Source organism: Aquila chrysaetos, chromosome 5, assembly GCF_900496995.4.
Source record: "Aquila chrysaetos chrysaetos chromosome 5, bAquChr1.4, whole genome shotgun sequence".
Classification (NCBI taxonomy): domain Eukaryota; kingdom Metazoa; phylum Chordata; class Aves; order Accipitriformes; family Accipitridae; genus Aquila; species Aquila chrysaetos.
Window position 1 is genome coordinate 13,444,532 of NC_044008.1, and position 19,787 is coordinate 13,464,318.

At 37.7% G+C, this 19,787-nt stretch overlaps 1 protein-coding gene across 7 annotated transcripts in view; it reads right to left on the bottom strand.

Annotated features, from left to right (window-relative positions):
• Positions 1-19,787, bottom strand: part of PHTF2 (putative homeodomain transcription factor 2) — a 71,828-nt gene that overhangs the window by 23,171 nt on the left and 28,870 nt on the right. For 4 of the 7 annotated variants that reach the window (XM_030014747.2, XM_030014748.2, XM_030014750.2 and 1 more), the window contains exons 3-9: positions 19,131-19,187; positions 18,678-18,689; positions 15,100-15,169; positions 12,398-12,556; positions 7,062-7,227; positions 6,203-6,367; positions 923-1,124 (exon numbers count right to left, since the gene is read on the bottom strand). In XM_030014747.2, coding sequence (XP_029870607.1) covers positions 923-1,124; positions 6,203-6,367; positions 7,062-7,227; positions 12,398-12,556; positions 15,100-15,169; positions 18,678-18,689; positions 19,131-19,187 — 831 coding nt within the window. The remainder of the gene's footprint in view (positions 1-922; positions 1,125-6,202; positions 6,368-7,061; positions 7,228-12,397; positions 12,557-15,099; positions 15,170-18,677; positions 18,690-19,130; positions 19,188-19,787) is intronic. The other 3 variants (XM_030014751.2, XM_030014752.2, XM_030014754.2) reach the window with 2 other exon arrangements.

Genomic DNA, 19,787 nt, shown 5'->3' on the forward strand with positions numbered 1-19,787 from the left:
CTAGGTCTTGTTCTCGCCTACTGAAATAAAATTTCTTTCTGCAACATTATTAGGTATGCTCAGTTAAATCAGATATTAATGCATTTCCAATTGTCAGTATTAAGTGGTGCAGCAGGAATTATAAAACAGAAATTTTAATATCAAAATAAGCATTTCTCAGATGAAGGGCTAGTTCATATTACAGTAAAGAACAATTCTGACATTCTTGTTTTAAATGTGATTTTGTCTAAACCAAATCTACGAAGAAAGGCTTAGAAGCAATATATCCAGAAGATTTGAAACCCTGCCCGGCACCCCCCCCCAAAACACCCACACAAAAAAAACCCACCAAAATTGTGATGGCAGACACTATAACATTGAATTATGAACATATACAGTACAAAGTTAACATTTACCTCTCCTTCCAACGATAACGTGCTACAGACTGCATGTAGAATACTCCAATCATTAATTTATTCCACTTTCCATTTCCCTGATTTTAAAGTTAAAAGTAGCCCTTACAGTAACAGAAAGAAAAAGGGCAGCGAAGGATCATTCAGCTGTCAGAAACTTTCTTGTATATTCTCATTTATTATGAGATCACCAGATAGAACCCTGTAAAGTTTAGCTGGTCTGGAAAAACCCACAGATAAAAGACAGCACACAAATGCATGCATTGAAATACAGAATGGCAAAGAATGTTTAGATGTCAGTAATGATCATCCTACAAGAAAAAGGAAAGGCTAGGAATATAAGACAACTTAACATAATATAAGAATACTTAACATAATTTTTGGCCCCAGGACCCTAAGCCTGATTTCATTTTTAAAATATTTTTAAGGATAAAGTAGATAAGAATGCATCAAAAGCATCATACAAATACACCTCACATATCATTTGACAAATTAATAATCCTGCTTTGAAAGCAACGAAGCACACTTACTTTGTGATGACTGTGATTGTTGAAGGCATCTCTCACTGTTGAGGTGCTCCACCCTGACTCTTCTGGCTTAATCACTTCACATCGACGTTCATGGGCCTGCATACATTCTTCACTGCTTTTACCTGTCTTTTTCCCATCAAGGGACACGTAGCCATTATCAGTCTCAGTGGATTTATCTATAGAGTTTTTTGCTTTCTTTGATCTATATTTGAAACAAATATATGTATTAAATTAATGATTCTCTCAATTTTTTCCCCAGTCTAAATCCTGCTTATCCCTCTCAACTCATGTTTTAGTTTTACTACTAAGATGACTGCAAACTAATAATATTAACATTTGATGCAATATTTGTAACTATTTCATCTTCTGAATAATACCCATTATCCCTTCCTAAAATTGTTACAAAAGAAACTGTCAGTGTCTGAAAGAAAATTATATTATTAGCTACTGAAAGAAGAGAAAAGGAAACCTAAGTTTTAAAACTAAAACTTCACAGCAACTTTGGCAATAGAAGAACCACAAGCCTCAAACATCAATGAGAAACTTCCCTATTCTATCTTAACAAAAAAAGGAGGTGTGCTAAAAGTTTCTTTAAGTGTTGTTAATTCAAAGTAAGTATGCCATTTCCTGAAGCTGCAAACATGCTATTTAGTACTCTGTACACACATATTTTTTGTTGTTGTTGTTGTTTTAAATACACTCTGCTTATTGACAACTCTACTGAACAGAAGGTGATTTACCCTTTTCCGTATTATCCAGTTACACCCCAGGCAACATATTTTGATATATCTTACAAACACACTAATTAAACTTGTTTTCAAATCACAAAATAAGTTTATGAATTATGTTTCAGTATTATCATTCTTGACTACTAATATTGATGAACAGTCTTCCAAAACATTCTCTAGACATCAAGGTGCTTATCTAGTCAACAGATGTAGCAGCAAGAATATCTCAGGTCAGAAAAAGGCTTTCTCAAAGCAAATGTTTGGATAATTACCCTTCCAAATTAGAAAGTGCAGTCGATGAAGAAATAAAAAGGAATAGCAGTTTGCTACCTTATCGATAGAGACTACTTTAAGTCCTCACTTAAGCTTCTGTATTCTCAAAGTAAATTACATGGAAAAAAAATCAGAAAAGCAATTAATATCTTGTATTTATTAGATTTTATTTGTTAGATTCCCAGAACGCTTGTGGGGGAAAAAAACCCAAGTGTTATAAATCAAGTTTCCAGATTTTTATTACAAGTAGAACACTGGACATAGGTCATAAAACTATCAAGAATCTGTTCAATTGATCTTGTACTCTTATGAGGGAATATGCATTGCCTTTCTCTTTAAGGAGTGAGGCATTCTGTGAGAGCTTGGATTACACAGCAGAAGATTAAATTCCTCTTTAATATGTACATCAAACAAATCAGAAGAATTGGGATAGTCGCCTCACATTCCTCCCAAGATAAGGTATTCCACACATACAGGGGAGGTGGAACACAAAAAGTGGCTAGGGAGACCTGGATAAAATGGAAAAATCCAAAAAGGAACAATTCATCTGTTGCAATGCAGACAAAATAATGAAGAGAAGAGACTAAGTTACTAAGGTGTTTCATCCTCCTTTCCCATCTTTAATCTCGTTCCACCTTCCCTCAGCGCTTCCTGGAAATAAGCTAACAGCATTTATTTATCTTTTTTAAACCAATGTAACAGCTGCTCCACTTCTCTTGTGGGAAGCTATAGAACTCGCCTACTATTCCCCGACCTACTCCCAAAATTCTTAGTCAACTTTATTTCTAAATGAGTACAAAACCAGCAGAAACACTTTCTGTAGTTACTATATATTTGCATGGATTAATTTTTATTATAAGCTTACAAAGGTAAAGAGCAAGATGCTTTAGTGTGTGTTTTGTGGTGGAGACGCAGTTAGTAAGCCTCCTGTTTGCAGATTACCAGTGTGCTAGCTCACACACAAAGTTTTAATTTTCTAGGTCCATTAAGATGATCTAAAACATTATTGAGGCTTTGGACAAAAAGGTCAAACTATCAACAGTAAACATGTTAGAACTTAATTTCTGGGCTGTTCCATAATGTCATTGTTTAACTAAGTTAATGAAGATGAGACAACTGAAGATAGAGAAAGCTTAGCTTATTATTTAATGGAAACATTTGCTGTTCCACTTCTGGAATAAAGCCAGTATCAGCCTTTCAGTGGCAACTCATTGTAAAAGAATAAGTTTCAGTAAGCTCAGTTGTGAGCACTAAGGAAGTACCACTAATATTAAATTATCTGGAATAAGCAGGAACCCAGAGAGGCCAATTTTTAATGCATTAAATACACTTTTGGCACTTCTTAAAAACATCTTTTTAATAGCGCAGAAGGGAATGCAGTTCTCATCACATACATACACACATCCAGCCAGAAAGACTTACTCCTCAAGTTACTAAGCTGTATGAGTAGAGTAACAGGACAACTCTTCCAAGTTTGATTTGAGAAGTTTTTATACATGTCATGTGAAACTTGAAAGCTACTAGGAAGAAGTAGCCTCACACAGTTCAGTAGGAATAGATAGGAGAAAAAAAAGAACATATGTATGTATGTATAATTTGTTCAGATAGAAATTCACTACTCAAGCAATGTTTAAGCGCTAAAACTGTAAGACAAATACTCGTCTGATACCAACCAAGGCTCATTTTGAAAAACAGGTAACTTGACTGAAGTCTTTCATGTGTTTCTAATGTAGAAACCAAAGTTATTTTTTGCAAGAATCCCTGAATTTAAGTGTAAGCCTCAAGCCAGAAAAGCATAAATTTGGGCTTAAAGTTAGGCTTTCATGCACTATACTGTGTTAAAAGAACAACAATAACAAACATGAACAATACTTCCATAGCTGATAGAAATTTATAGTTTCCTACAATTTTTATATATGTATGTCATTAATCAACTTTTTAAATTTCATGCTAGAATAAAAAGTATTTAAGACCAAGACAGGACACCACCATGAATAAACCCAAGGTCTTGAAAAGCTTGAACATATGCAAAAGCTAAGTCAAGAATGACTTGCAGTCTTATTCATGCATTAGAGAAAATATTAAGGAAGATTTAAATCAGGTTTCTGGAAGACTGTAGATTTTCATGATCAAGTATTCTATTCCCATGTATTTTCATTGGGATTGGTCAAAAAAAACCCCTCTCCTCCCTCTTCACACCGCAAAACTTTTAAAGAAGTTACAATTGTAAGATTTCCATAATTGGAGTAAACACACACACAGGGAACAAAGTCCCAAAATCAGTACAACATGAATAAATTACTGATTTGGATCTTGCCCTCCTTTCCAGTGAAACTAATAGTTAGTATTTTCTAAATTGCCCCTGTGCTGGATTAAAGTTTAGAATTATATTTTATCAGTCAGACTGAGTTCTGCCATTCAAAAGGATATTTATTAAGTACACAGTTCTAGATTACCAGTGACCCAAGTGTACGCAAATGGTCTAGGTACACAGAGTCCTGCCCTAAAGAACATAATTTCTGAGGTTAATTTTGAAACCACGTGTTTAAGACCTGTATTTAAAACTCCAGAAAAATGGTATCTCAAAGCTTAATATATGTGAAAAACTGCTGTAAATAAACACTAATGAGACATTCTAATGTGCTTATCTAAAGAGCTTCAAAAGATGTCTTAAGAAACAGGACAGATGTCACTGTACAGCTTCCTTGCACTGAGGTTTCATAAGATTTTCTTCAGCAACACCACCAAGTAGTCAATGTACTCCATGCTGCTCTCCTGCTTACTCATTCCCAGCCCCACACTTACCATCCCACTGCACTGATAAAACTGTTTGCATTACCAGAAAAAATATTACATGAAGAAACTGATCTGCATGATCTCCTAGGAAAAAAGATTATTCTGCAGCTGGACAAGTTCCTGATATGGTTTGTATGGCTCCAGACATACAAACAACTCCGCCTCTGCAACTGAAGAGGTAACAAATGACTAAGACCTACTTACAGCATTCTCAGTCACCCTGTGCTCTTTATCATTTGAAGATACTGTATATACTAAGTAGTCATCAGTGAGGCTTAACATCTATATATACACAATACCTCTCATTAAATGGTATAAACACATCCTTAGAGCAAGTCCCACACAGCCCTTCTCAACTGAAAACACTCTGAGCCCAACAGAAGGGAAGATAAGGAAAAAAATAATCTTCCAACACTCCTCTTCTTATTGCAGATGAGTATCTTCAATGAATGGAAAACATTCAAAAGTTTACAAGATTGCACTCCAAACATACCAGAAAGTAATGCGTATAGACCCAAAGAACAGCAGTGGTGTCTATTACTATGACTCATAGTTTGTCAAAGCTAGCTTCATCTACAAAGGAAAAAGTCAAATGAACTCTCCTCTTGCAATATTTTTAAGTATTTTTTAAATTTCTCCAGTTTCAACTAGATATTCCCAGAATGTAACATAACAGAAGATAAGCTTTACCAGCGGTTAAGAGCATGTATCACAAGTACAACAGACATGTTAGTGTTGCCATATTTAAGATGCAACATGCACAACAAAACATCAATGTAATAACTTGCAGTATCCCTTTTCTCAATTTCATACTATTTTATGAGCATATTTTCTCTTGTTAATAAATGCTAATATATAGCACTCACAATGCTGTGTGTATAGCATATCTTGAACAGAGACTGCTACAGAATGTTTTTTTAAAAAACTTTTTAATTGCCCAGAGCACTGCATTAGCAAATCAATCATTTGCAAAACAGCTCTGTAATGTAACAGGGTTAGATGTTTCTTCCAATCGTTACAAAATGTATCTTCAATGTTTATTTATAAACTAAACACTGTGCCTATGTGAATCCTGAAGCCTTTTCCTTCAGAAAAAGTGTGTGATTTGATGACAGTGATAGAGTTCAATAAGCATTCTCTCAGAGCAATAAGCAGCTAATGTAATAAAGTGAAATTAAAGAGTCGAATTTTCTCATTGGATTAAAATTGAGAAGCTGAGTTGGTTCGTTCCTGACAGCCCACAGAGTACTCCTACATCAAAATATAATTTAACTAAAAGTTAATTCAATATCTTTTCAAAATTATTGCATCAGCATTTACAAAAGTCAAGAAACACCACATTAGTACGTGTTCAAATACTGAGATGAGTTTACTATTAAGAACAAAAAACCAGATCATCCAAAGTTTAATCATTATATCATTGTTTACTTAGAAAAGGGATAGTGCATCTCTAACACATACGAAGCCTTGAATAAATACAAACCCTGATAAAAAGAAAGCAGCATGCCAGATATCTCTGAAGACAGCGCCAATACTGCAAGAGGTGCTTGTACCGTAGCTCTGCACTGTTCCCTCCTGTGTGTTATCTGTGGTACTAGAGCCATCTCCTTCCCTATGTACTTCCAAATGTGCTGCTTTCCTTAATTTCCTTCATCAGAAGAGATTAAAATTGGAAGGTAGCTTTATAAGTGCAATCTAGTAGTTCTATAACGTGTTCAGCAGTTTAAGCATGCAAAAACAAGCAAGGTTTCAAAACATTTTGCTAAAGCTTTATCATGTCAATTTAATAAACTCCATTTAATAAAACTAAGCATAACATTTACTCATTATCATAACACTTAAACCCAAAACACATTTCATCTCATCATCAGAGGCTTAGACCTGCAAAATTCACTACTGCAGGTTTTCCCATTTTAACGGGACAATTCACTGTAGCAAACCATACTCAGTGAAGTGCTGGACGACTTAAGTTCTACGCTTCCAATAGCATCTCTAATGTATGTTTCCCACAAAGATTATTAGTCAGTATTGCACAGAGTTCTAAAACTAAATTTGCAGTAATAGAAATACTGTGACTCTACCACTATTCAGATGCAAACTGTTTTGAGGCAAAACATCAGATTCAATGCATTAAAATTCAAATAAAACAATGCTTAAATTAGTCATTGTGTAGAAGTTAAAGAGCACCAATTAAGCACCCATTTTAAAGTTTCAGATAAAACCAGAACACCAATTTCTCATCTCTTGCCAAGCAGAGGCTGTAAACCCCTACAGTTTTTCATGCACGTTCTTTAGAATAGTTTAACAATCCTAAATGGTAAGTACTTCAACATAGACAATACCTTCTTCTTTTACCCCCCGTGCTGGGAGGTGGCTTAGGAGTTCGTGTTGAAACAATCTGACAATGCACAGTTCCAAGTAGCAACATTAGCCATATTGGCCCAATTACTTCAGTCAGAGGTATATTATGTGGGCTTTGAGCTGTATAGAACAACACTACAGCAGCAACTGGAAAAGAACGGAAATGAAGTTGAGTTCAATATTTGAAATGGCCAACTCGTTACATGGCTTTTGTTAAAAAGAGAAACAGTCAGATGTAGTCCTTTACCTGCATTTTAAACCAACCCATGTAATTCTGAGAGGAAGGGATTGTAATTGCAATGAAACAGGCAGTAACAAAGATTTAAACAGCTGCCTACTGTCTTAATATCCACCTCTTCTTTTACACTTGTGATATTATACCTATTGCTCAAAAAAAGGCGGCAGAATGAGGTAAGGGGGGGGGGAACCCAAAACATTTGGAAAGCCAGTTCTGTCATGAAACAGCTTTAAATTGAGATAAAACTTCAGTAGGAGACAAAAACAAAAAGCAAATGTCATCCTTAAAGCAGTCCAAATAAATTTAATTCTGTATCACCTATAACGACGCAGCACAATCCAACAAGTCAGGTAAGCATAGGACTCATCAAACCAGGACCAGGCTGTCCAGAGAGGCTGTCCATCCTTGGAGATATTCAAACCCTGACTAGACACAGCCCTGAGCAACCTGTTCTAGCTGACACTGCTTTGAGCAGGGGTGCAGACTAGACAACCTCCAGAGCTCCCTGCCAGCCTCAATTAGCCTGTGGCTCTGTGGAACCATACATCTATTTCAACACTGTAAGGACCAACAGACTTGAGACTAGAAATTCTTTATATTCTCTAGCAGAATGCATTTTAAACTCCATATTCCAGTCAAAGGACAAAATTGCCCATGTGGACAGACAGACAGGCGTTAAGTGCAACCCTGTATACATTTCATATATACTTGTGTGTATATTTTCTAGTAATGAGGAAAGATCAAAGACAAACCATGTAAACTATGACGCAGTCCAGCTGAAATGACCAGGACTCCAACTAGCACTTGTGGTTGGAAAAGGGTCAGCTTCCAATTCCATAGTTAACTGTTAATTTTGTAACCCTATACCCAGCTTTTCATAAGCCAACACCCACACCCACGCAGCTCTTCTTGCTCCTGTACCCAGAGCGCACACACTTCCACAACTCAGAAAGGTCTTTACAGGCTTCAGGTCAATCTGAACACATTCAACAGGCACGGGGCAGATGTAAGAGACAATCCCTCTCTTTTCTCTGCTTATTGTATGTTCTTGTGGATCTGCCTCTATGGCTTGAAGTGCTGTGTTCTGTAACTCATCTGAGCGAAGCTATTAAGAAAAAAAACAGAAACTCCAAGAAACGATTCAGAAACAGAACAGGGGAATAATTCTCTGTGCCTAACATCCACACATCCCATGAGAACTTGGTTTTGTTCTTGTACCACTAAGAAGTGAAAGCCCCGTAACTTAGACCTACTCCTAGCACAAGAAATACATACTACAAGTTCAACAGCTTTCACCAGTTCTCTACTAAAATTAATTGAAAAAAATACAGCCACATGCAAATTTATGCGTCACATTCAAACACCTAAAATCTATCCCATGAAGCCACACCTAACACAGCAGATACCTGGATGCAATGTTTTCCACTAAAAAGAGATTTAGACATGTTTTTCATGAAATAATCTTTAGCAAGGTAACCATTATTAGAAACATGATGAATGTACAAAACAATGGAATTATTTTTGATTGTGGTAATCTATTTCTAATATCCCATCAGCCTTTTTCCTAAAGTAAGGCACGGTAGTCTTACGTAGAACACATAGGGTGTCTTTTATTACTATATGTGGACTAAGTTTTTGCTGTATGAGGTTTCTCAGAAAGACAGTATGCATCAATCAGAAATCCAACTTATTAAAAAATAAACAAAAAAGATACAGATAGTAAAAGGTACAGATAACATTACCTCTTTCTAAATGAGCTTAACTGGGTTTCTCACACATACAATTAGCTTCGTAAATTATAAAGTGTAAATAAGTAGCCAATTTTGACTCCTACCATACAATTTGGGTAAACATAGACTTCTGAGAACACAGAGCTCCACAAATCCACATGAAATAACCTGCAGGAGCAGGCCTCCACAAAATAATCTCAAACTTCACTACAAGATTTCTTCTGCTACTTAAAAAATATTTAGCAAAGCAGAGTGATCTAGAAGAAACCTTCTTCTTCCAGAAGATACAAATCTGTAGACTGCAGGTTCCCACCAGAAATTTCACACAGATTTAAGAAAATGTTACCAATCTCCTGATCTTTTCAGTAGGATGGGAGGCAAATCCAAGAACTTCTTTCTGCACAGTGTGTCAACACACTGTAATTCAGATTATCCTAGAATTGCTCCTACCAACAGCAAGCTTTTAGAACAGAATTTCTTACACCACTTATAATTATGTCTTTACTTATTTATAGTATTTGGACTTGTACTTTTCTAAATTACAATGGTTTATTTTGTGAAACAGACAAAAAAGAAATATCACATAGAGCAAAAAGCTGTATCAAAGAAAGCAACCATACATTTCAAAAACTAATAAGCATTTATTTTTATAGCATTTAAAGCTTTGAATATTTGTATTGCCAAGTTTAAAAACACATACATACATATATATGTATCTTACCACAATAAACAATCATTCTATCACTATTAAAGTTTCTTGTTTCATACTTAAGAAATACGCAATGGAGATACACACTATAATTTCACACTTCATTTTCCTATTAGAATATAGAAACATTTTTAAAGTAAGAAGGAGGTAATGCTATAAACTAAATGGATAAGAAGTCAGAAGAAAAAGGTTTTACTTCTACCCTAATTCACCGGCCTGTTCCATGACCTTGGACAAAAAACATTTCTTTGTAGTTCTCTTATCACACATTTTGCTAATCATACTTTATACTAAAGAAAACCAATGCAAATAAAATCTGGAATTTAAATCTACAGCCAAGGAAAGAATTCTTTTCTGTAGGCTTACATAAATGCTAGCAAGTACCCTGCTAAAGCTTATCAATTTCAAAGCAGTAATTCCAAGTAACGCAGTTCATAAAGATGTATGAAATACTTAATAACTAAATAAAATAACTTAAATAAATATATATAAACAAAATAAAGTCAGACCATTTTACAACAGTGTCAGTGAGAACCTGTCATGATGACAGAAAGCCCAAGCTACAATACAAAATTCAGATTCAGGGCAGAAATATGGCCACTGGAATTTGAAGTGGTTTGTTGTTAAGCTTTCATAATAGATTCTTGACATTTTGGTGCTGCCTTACCTATTTGCTACAAAATGAATAACTGAGCACACCCTTCTGAGTAAAATATAAGCAAAACTTATATAGAAGTGCTAGAAGGAAAGGCTTGAAGGAGGTTGTTTTAAATAGTTTCCCTTAAAACATTTTGTCAATTTAATTTCACTTAAGTGTACATTGTAAGTCTTTCAATTTATTTCAAAAACCATCGAAAATTCTGCAGTTAATTCAGCACAATTTAAATGACAGGTGTTTCAAGTAGTTGGATTATAGTGTAATATGGAATACTATTAATTCTCTTCCAGGATTTGTTAATTCACAACCTCAGAAATATCAGAAATATTTTGTCACATTACAGACTAATAATATATGGATTAGGGAAATAATGCATTCCAACCATAACTTTAGTAAATCATAGATCCCAAGAAATCTGAGGGAAAAAAGAAGTTAATTACAAGATAGCTCTGTAATTAATATCCTAAAAAACTTGCTTGCACTCAGAATCTGCATTGTCTTACTATTTGCTGCTTTTAGAGTCTCATGAAGGCTCCAAAAATTAAGTGTGGATATATTTTTTTAAATAAATTTAAGAATGGGAACATAAAAAATTACTATAATGGTGTTTCTTAGAATAAGCCACCTATGAACACGGTAACAAACAAACTGTAATTTACTTATTTTACTGCCTATATTACTATAAATGAGATTAAAATTATTAACACTGTGGGATCACTCACCATAGTATACACAAATGCTAACGTACGCAACAATACTTCCTAAGCACCTATCTCGGAAATGGGGATAAGGAGAAGTTTTTATAGGAGACCACATGAATATTTGTCAATATTTCAAGTTTTGGGGCACTGGCATTGTGAAATTCATTTTATAGCTGCTAACACCACCACACAAGAGGCACTGCTGCCTTTTTTTTTTTTTTTTTTTTAACTATTTCTTGTTTTAAATACAATTTCCAAATGATAGTGATTCACAACTGCAAGGACAGATAGCAAAATTGAAAAAGTAATACTGTCTTTTAATTGAATTTCAGTGAAAAATTTATTAGTCATTTAGCTTCTCAGGGTACTTAAATAGCTCCCAACTTTCATTAACCTTCTGTTCCATTTCTGTTATACACATTTCTGATATTCTTTTGGTGACTTTCACACTGTTAGATACTGACTCACTACATTACATTCTTCCCCTTCTAATTTTCCTCTTATATATTACATATAATTAAGAGAAGCACAAAGTCAGATTACTAGAACTCAAGATTGAGCATCCCAAAAGCTGCAAATTGCCTTCTGTTTGTTAACAGTTGCCCAAAAGTCACACTTGTTCACATATGAACTGGCAGATACTCTGTTGTGTGATGATGCATAGTCTCCCCATTGCAATGGAAAAAAGAGCAGAAGCACATAGGACAATAAGCCTCTCCACTTGCCAGTCATTCAGGAGCACGGCTGAGGTCTGACTAAAGCATAAGTTAGAAGTTCACTGCCTCTGATGTGACAAAATAATTCACGGAATGACAACTGAAAACCAGTCAAACAGATCATCCTACCACGTGGCACAAGCTGCACACAGGTTTGGCCTTGCTTGCTTCTTGAGCAGAGCTCTTGATCTGCACAAGTACCAGAAAGACCAAAAGCCCAAGACAAAATACACTGCCTAAGCCAAAGGTTTCTTTGATATTGCTCAGTCCTGAACTAAACTAGATAGTCCTGGAAACCTAAATTATAAACAGAGATGACAAATGAATGTGTGCTAAATGCTGAAAAAAGCCTGTGGGGAAATCCTAAAATTTTCAGTATGCCCCCTTTATATATGTAAAACAAATGTTAACCAAATGACACATGCTTGGGACTGTGTCACTCCAATATTTCAGAAAATATTGGAATGAACCTTAACAGCATAAAGCGAACCAAGTAACATACAGCAGCTTCCATATGGTTAAAATAACACATTCAGTTGAAGCTGGTCCTGTAATCCAACTCTACCTTGAAGAAGGTAAAGAACAAGGAGCCAGAAAAAGATGACCCTCGATGTGACTTGTAGCCACCACCTGTAGAAGAACGGAAAGAAAACAACTCTCACGATTCCTTTGCGGGTCAGAGATGTCCAAGGACTTTCAGGTTTTGCTTTAGCAAAAGCAGATCCTTTAAAGAAAGAAAAGAAATTTTGATATATTTCATTGTTATGGCTAATAATAACTTTAGTTGTTGAATAGCAGAGTAGTTAAGATAGTTATTTAAAGGAGCAATTATTAAACATAATTATTTGAATAAATCTCGTACTTCCACCATTTCACTCTCTCCTCAATCCAAAATCTGCGTAAATTGTTGGTACCCTCTTGACTGCCATTATCAGGAACTTCTACAAATACCTAGATTTTGGAATGTGTGAATAACAAAACATTGCCTGTTCTTACTATGTCAAAATTATTTTAAAATAAATTATTAAAAATTGTTCTGTTTCTCTGAGGTATCAGAAACTTGATATGAAGCAACAGGAAGTCATATGAAAACTCCACATGCCCACACAGCAGAGCCCTTTCCTGACACAGCAAAGGGATCTAAATCATCAACATCTGTAAATTGCTCCAGCCATGCCATTCAGGAAAATAGAATAAAGCTGAGAAATACAGAGAAGTATCTGTCCAGCTGAGTACTAGCCCCAAGAGCAGGAAAGCCACCCAAAGAATGATTTATCTTTGTCTCTCCTTCAACACCACCTTCCATCTCACTCATTCAAATGTCCTTTCTCTTTTGTATTCCTCCATTTCTTTTTCTTCCTGCAAATTCCCACTTCTCTGGCAGCTAGAAAACTGTGTAACTTTTACTTAATGGGGGTGTGACTTAAATTATGCCAAGGTTACTGCTTGGCAAGGGCAACTACTGCATGCTGCTACACCATCTTCACCTTTTTTACAAGCAGAACTGGCATTAGTGAGCTCTGTGCTGGCACAGGTAAAACACTGCCAGTACTGGAACTATTTTAATGCCAACTTAGACATCCATGCAAAGCAGTCATTTAAATGTTATTCATGTATACCATTATATTGAAGTGGTCTACTGCTGTTCCTTAATTCTTACAAATATTTAGTTTTCAGTTCTGTTTCTTTGAAGTTACAATGTTATTTGATTTTGTTTCTTTCTCTCACATTCCCACTTTCAAAAGTTCTGTTGTTAGGCGATGTGATAAAACCTTGTCTGCACACCCGCAGAGGAGCTCAAAGAGACAATGGCAGGAGGGGGAGCCCAAATAATACCCTGCCAGGGTTCTTCTAGACCCCTCACTGGAGCCATCAGCCCATCGAAGGCCCGTCTCCAGAAGCCCAGCGCAGGACAGAGGGCAGAGCGCGAGGGCAGGTGGGGATCCAAATCACGGAAGGAACACCTTGACCGGTCCCCCCCGGGCTGTCCCCGCAGAGCCGTCAGCCCTACTGTCCCAGTGCAAAACCCTCACCGCCAGCCATCGGGAGCCGCTCTCCACGCCACCTTTCAGACCAAAGGGGGTTGCTGCCCAGGGGTGTGGGGCCCATTATGGGATGCCGGGGGAAAGGAGCTCAGATCGCACAGGACTTACTATGGGATGTTTAGGGAAGAAACCGAGAGCAGGAGAAAGAAGGGGTTTAAGCGATTCGGGGACGAACAAGCGCGGGGAAATTGAGGGCTAAGGGGATGGAAAGGGCTGGTCATGCGTAAATAGCTGCTGCTCAGTGTGCCGCTTGTCTGGCCGTGCCATGCGCCTGATCAGCGCAGTCTGTACTACCTTCTTATTAAATTCCTTTAACTCTCTCCTGGGCGAGGGGCGGTCCGTTCTGCGTGCACGCGTGCATACACGAGGCTGTCCCAGCGCCGGGAGTCAAACTCCAGGGCATGAGTCAGGGGCACACGTGTCCCTGGTGCCAGCAACCTGAGCAAGCGCTGGTGTGCGACGGAGCATGTGAGTGCTAGCGAAGATCAAGCCAGACCAACTGGTGAAGGGGTGAAGCTGCCTGGGAGCAAGGGGGTGAGCGGGTCTCTAAAGGCCAGCTCTAGGTGTGAAGGTGACCGTGCATCTGTCTCCAAGGGCACGAGCACAGCAGGGTGCTGCGGTTAATTCGAGACTGGATTCAAAGAGCGCTACCTGGAAGGGATTCAGGAGACCGTGCTGGCTACTGGGCTCATGGAAAAAAAAGCTACAGCCTTCAGGAGGCATGAGGGAAATGAAATAAAGACAAAAATAAATTAAGACTAAATAAAGACTTTTTGAAGTCTCGTATCATCTGACCTTCTGTTGCTGTTTTGTTTCTTAAAACAGGCAAGAAATATTCAAGGCCTGTACAATTTTTGCTCTCCAGAAATTTCAACATAACCTTTCCTCTAGATGTCAGAAGATTTGGAAGATGTCTGAATGCATGGCAACAGGAGATCTCTGAACTAATAACTGCAAAACTTTGATCCATGACAATCCATGCAGTTCTTTTTTTCAAAATCTAATTCTAGACAACAAAATTGAAATCAAGTTTTTAAGCCTTCAGTTTAATCTAGAGGTCATCTTTTAACAGTATTTCCTATCCATGGTCTTCAGCGAGGAGTTACATAGGGTTGATTTTTTTTTGGTTTTGTTTTTTTTAATACTTACACTCTTGTTACAAGACACAGGATGCAGTTATTTTTATATTGAGAAATTCAGCTTTTTCTAGCTCAGGACCTACCTCTTACAAGATCGACATCGATGAGGTCTGGTTTCACATGTCCTGTTTTCTTTGGTTTGTTTCTCAAACCCTACAATAGGCAAATATTATCAAAATACATTCATGCAGATGACAGGCATTACAAAAGAAAAAATAGCGATGTGGTCAGTAATTGTATTTAACCTATACTGCTATTGAAAATTCAGACAAATATGTCAACTTCATAGATTTCAAGTACTATAAAATAAACATTCCAGGGAACAAGGCACAGTAAATGCCTTTTACACACTTTACAATCTAAACAAAACCCAACCAATTACTGACCCATTAGGTAATTTTTCAAACATAGTTAAGCACCAAACACTCATCTCCCATGGCTTGGGATTATGCAGAACAACATATGCACACGCTTGCAAGAATTAGTAATGCATGTATATTAGGTTTTCAGAACTTTTGCAAAAAATTACTTTCCTGAACCTCTTTTCTCCTTAGATGTCTAATTAAACTTCACAAAATGCTTACTTGGCAACTCCTTAATTCCAAACCTAGATAGCACATCATGTTGTAATGCAAGAGCCACTAATCAGCAAGTTCCACTGTCAGAAATCCAAATGCTAGAAAAGTATTGAATTTTTCTTAATACTGAATATAGATTAGCCTATTAAAAAGAGGAGAAAAAACCCCACACAACAGGAAAGCAACAGGAAAAAAAAGCAAGCTTATTTTGTCTTTTAGAAACAGAATCTTCCATCACTGAAGAGCCAAACTATCTTGCAAAACTTTCAAGTTTGTTTTAATGCTAAAATGTGATGCTGTACTCTCAAGTCTCAGAGACAGCTGTGAGTTTATTCTGATCCCTTTAGATTAGGCTCTTGGTCACATCAGCCAATAATGATTCCACAGAGTACAATTCATACAGAGTAAAATATAATATTTCAAAAAATATTTCCAGTACAAATGGAATTATGATGGAAGTGGTTTAATTGTTTTAATTCAAAAAGCAGTTAATTCATTGGTGAACTGTAGATTTCCACCGTTGTCATATTTTGTACAGGTATAAAAACATTTATTACTTAAATGTAAACATTAAATTCAGATGAAAGCATAAAAATGAAATTATCAATGAAAGAAAGATCAGTGGAATCTGGTAGTGTAGTCTTCATAAGAACAATATCGAGCAAATTGTTCAAATAGGTAGAGTGCAGCTCAAAATATTTCTCACATCTAAATTCAACTGGATTTATTTTTCATGCTGAAATAAAAATACAAAAAAATCAAACTGTTCACAATGAACTAGATATATAGTCATCACCTGTTGTGTCTATTAGAAAAATAAGAGTTTGCTTGAAACAAAACAAAAGTAATACATAGAACTGAAACACAGATAGGACAAAATGTGCTCTGAGGATGACAAATACAGAAAACCAGTTGTATTGTAGACTTCAGACTGCTGTTCTGTAAAATTCTTGCACGTTAAGCTCTTTGCAGCGCTTAAAACTGCAGTAATTTTATATGGAATGAGAAAACAAGCCCATAATTAGAAATGGAAATTATTATAGCTCTAGAACCAGCTACAGATCCTTGTGAAATCTTTCACAAGTGAGCCATTCTATTTCATAAAATGAGCTAAAGCTTAAAAATAAAATGCTGAATGATATAATAATTTTTCAAATGTATTACTGCTTATGGGCCACAAGATTTTTCTTGAAAGTCTAAATAAAGCTGTATATGCCTCTTAGAAGAAATAACCCCCTGGAAACACATGCACAATCCTAGGAAAAAATTACCACTGTGGCTAAAATTATGTTTTCATTTTAATGAAAGAATTCTGCAAAAAAGAAGTCAATAGTATAACTTGATGTATCTTTCATAGGAAAAGAAGTGGTAACACATTCTTTAAAAATGCCATTGGTCAAATCTCAAATGCTTTCAGTGTCCATGGACTACACTGAATTGGTCATTCTACTTTTTGCCACACGTGGTGAAAGAATTCCAGAAGCAATTTCTCCACTCTCTTAATGCATCACAAATATCTGTGCTATGTATATGTAGAAAAACAGCAGTGTTTCAAACTAAGGGTAATTAAAAAAAAAAATATTCATAGCGTTTTCATACTGTTCAGGCCCATCCAGTTAGTTCATATAATTCCTATTCAGCACCAAACACATTTCAGCTAACTAACAGCAAAAATAAATTTTAAATAAAAATGCTTAAGAACAGTTGCTGTTATTGTAAAAATTCTTTTGCAATTAATCTTAATAGATTCTATTATAGTTCTAACTACACTATAAATCTATAGAATCAGAAACAGATTTTCTATTACAAAATAACGCTTCTTTAGATTTTAGTAGAGTTCGTTTATAAACAGTACCATAGTAGCTTTGAGATTAAAGCGCTCATGTGCAATACCTGACCTTGGCAGTCTGTTTCAGCGTTACCGTTATTACACTAAACTCGGTCAACACGCACTCATACAGACACCATCGTTAATTTGTTAGTTACTGGGCTCCTGAGCCAAACGAGATGCATTTCGCGTGCGCACAAGGCATTATTTGCAGCAAATTGTGTCCTATCAGACAGCAGTTACAAGAACTCCTGCCGTAAGGGCGGCCGGCCGGCTTTCACGGTGGTGGAAAGGACCCTGAAAACACGCGACGCGCTAGGGTCCCCGTTTGAAATTAGTCGTCCTGGTCGCCGGGAAGATTTCTGGAAGCTCTCCCTCCGCACGCCTGGGGCGAGCGGCAGCCCCAGAGCCGCTCCCCCCGCGGCAGGCTCCCGCCCGCAGGAGCGGCACCCGCCCCGGCTGCAGCTGGCGCGGCGCCCGGAGGCGTGCTCCCGGCGGGGCCCGCCAGGCACCTCCCCGCAGCCCGAGCCGCCTGGCACGGCCACGGCCGCCCGGCTCTCTGCCCAGCAGCCGCGGGCGGGGCGGGGGCAGGCCGGGAGGGCAGGCCGGGAGGGCGGCGGGGCAAGGCGGCGGCGGCGGCGGCGGCGGCGGGCGGGCGAGTGCCGGCGGCGGGCTGCAGCCTGCCCCCGGCCCGGCCCGGCCCGGGGCGCGCCGCCAGCCGTGGGGCGGGGTGGGGGGGGTGCTGCAGCTGCGCCGAGACGCGGGCCTCGGGTTGAGAAGCACTTCGAAAAACACCGTCAGCCCCCACTTAAAAGTTCGTCTGGAGATTTTTTTGTGGGGGAACCGGGGAGCCCTGTAGTTCGAAGTCAGCAGTAGCGGTTTGTGCGTCCGCCTAGCACACTCTGCTTCGCTACTTGCGTACTGGGGAGAGGAAAAAACCACGCAGAGAAACTGAAGCAAGGCACGTTTTGCTAACGTTAAGAATTAGCAATGCCTTGAAACTCATGCAGCAGCAGCGTATTTCTTGTGTGCGGTATTTGAAGAAAAAAGTTAATTGCAAGAAAACGTTAATTAAATTAACGTACGGAGTACGACATAATATACAATCCATAAATCTGTTACGTATAGGATTGATTTCTTTTTCTCCAAAACAGTTTAGCAACGTGGCAGACATTGATGGCACTGTTAGTTAAACCAAAATCCAAAGAATGCTGTTAAACTGCTTGTTCAGGGAAACAAAGCCTGAAGTACTTACCAGTCTAATAAACTGTACAAAACAATGACAGCATCATAAAGGAGGAAAAGTAAACTGCAGGTATAAGGTAACTAACTGAAAGTAAAGAGAGCTCAGATAACTGACATTAGAATTCATCACAAAGAAAACTGAAAGACAGAGGTACTAAAACAACTAACCCCTGGCTTAAGGTAACTGAAAAGAAAAAAAAAAACACACCACCAAACGTACTGAGATACAGAAAGATGCAGCACACTAAATGCTGCAGAGTTATTAATTACATAAAATAGAGCACAGTACGACAGTTACATTCGGTTACACTCCACAAGTCTAGTTTTACTTTACCAGTATTAAATACCACCGCATACATTGTAAATTACATCAGCATAAACAACCACGGACAGCACTGCTGATAACTGGCCAAAAAAACCCCCAACAAAACCAAAACCTTTAAATGCTATAATATTGTATTACCTTTATTTCTCTTTGTTCTACTGATTTTTCCCATATTTGTTGATCATATGCCCCAATCTAAAAAGAACACACACAAGAAAAAAAAAATCTACATTAGGTTTTAAGAGACATTGACCAAACAAAATCAATCAATCTTCAACAAGACAAGCACGAAGACAGCAGGTTATTTCCTTGGGGAGACTTGTTTACACAGAAATCTTTATCTTCTTCATTCCATCTTGGCTGGACTGGATCTAGCTGATCTGTAAATGAGTTGCGATGGAGGGGAGAGGTGAGCGAGCAGATAGCCTCAGCCTCATCTCATGACTTCTGCAAGCCAGAGGACCAGGAAGACAACGCTCCCTCCCACCTCAGGTCAGGATTCCAGTCTCTGTACTGACAGAGAGCAGACCTACAGCAGCAACACTGACACAGTCTTTCAGTTAGAGAAAAGACCACGCATATCTAGTTGAACCCATACCTTCAATTACTTTATCGTTTTTTAAATAATCTCCCTCTGTATTTCCCATTCCATTCCACCCGCTCCTACAGCTACACTGTCTTTAGTTTTATCTCTTAAGATTGCACAGCAACAAAATATACGGTCAGGCTGGTAATCAACCAGGTTACAGGCCAGGGAAAACTCAAAGCATACCAGGAAAATGCACTTTTCCCACT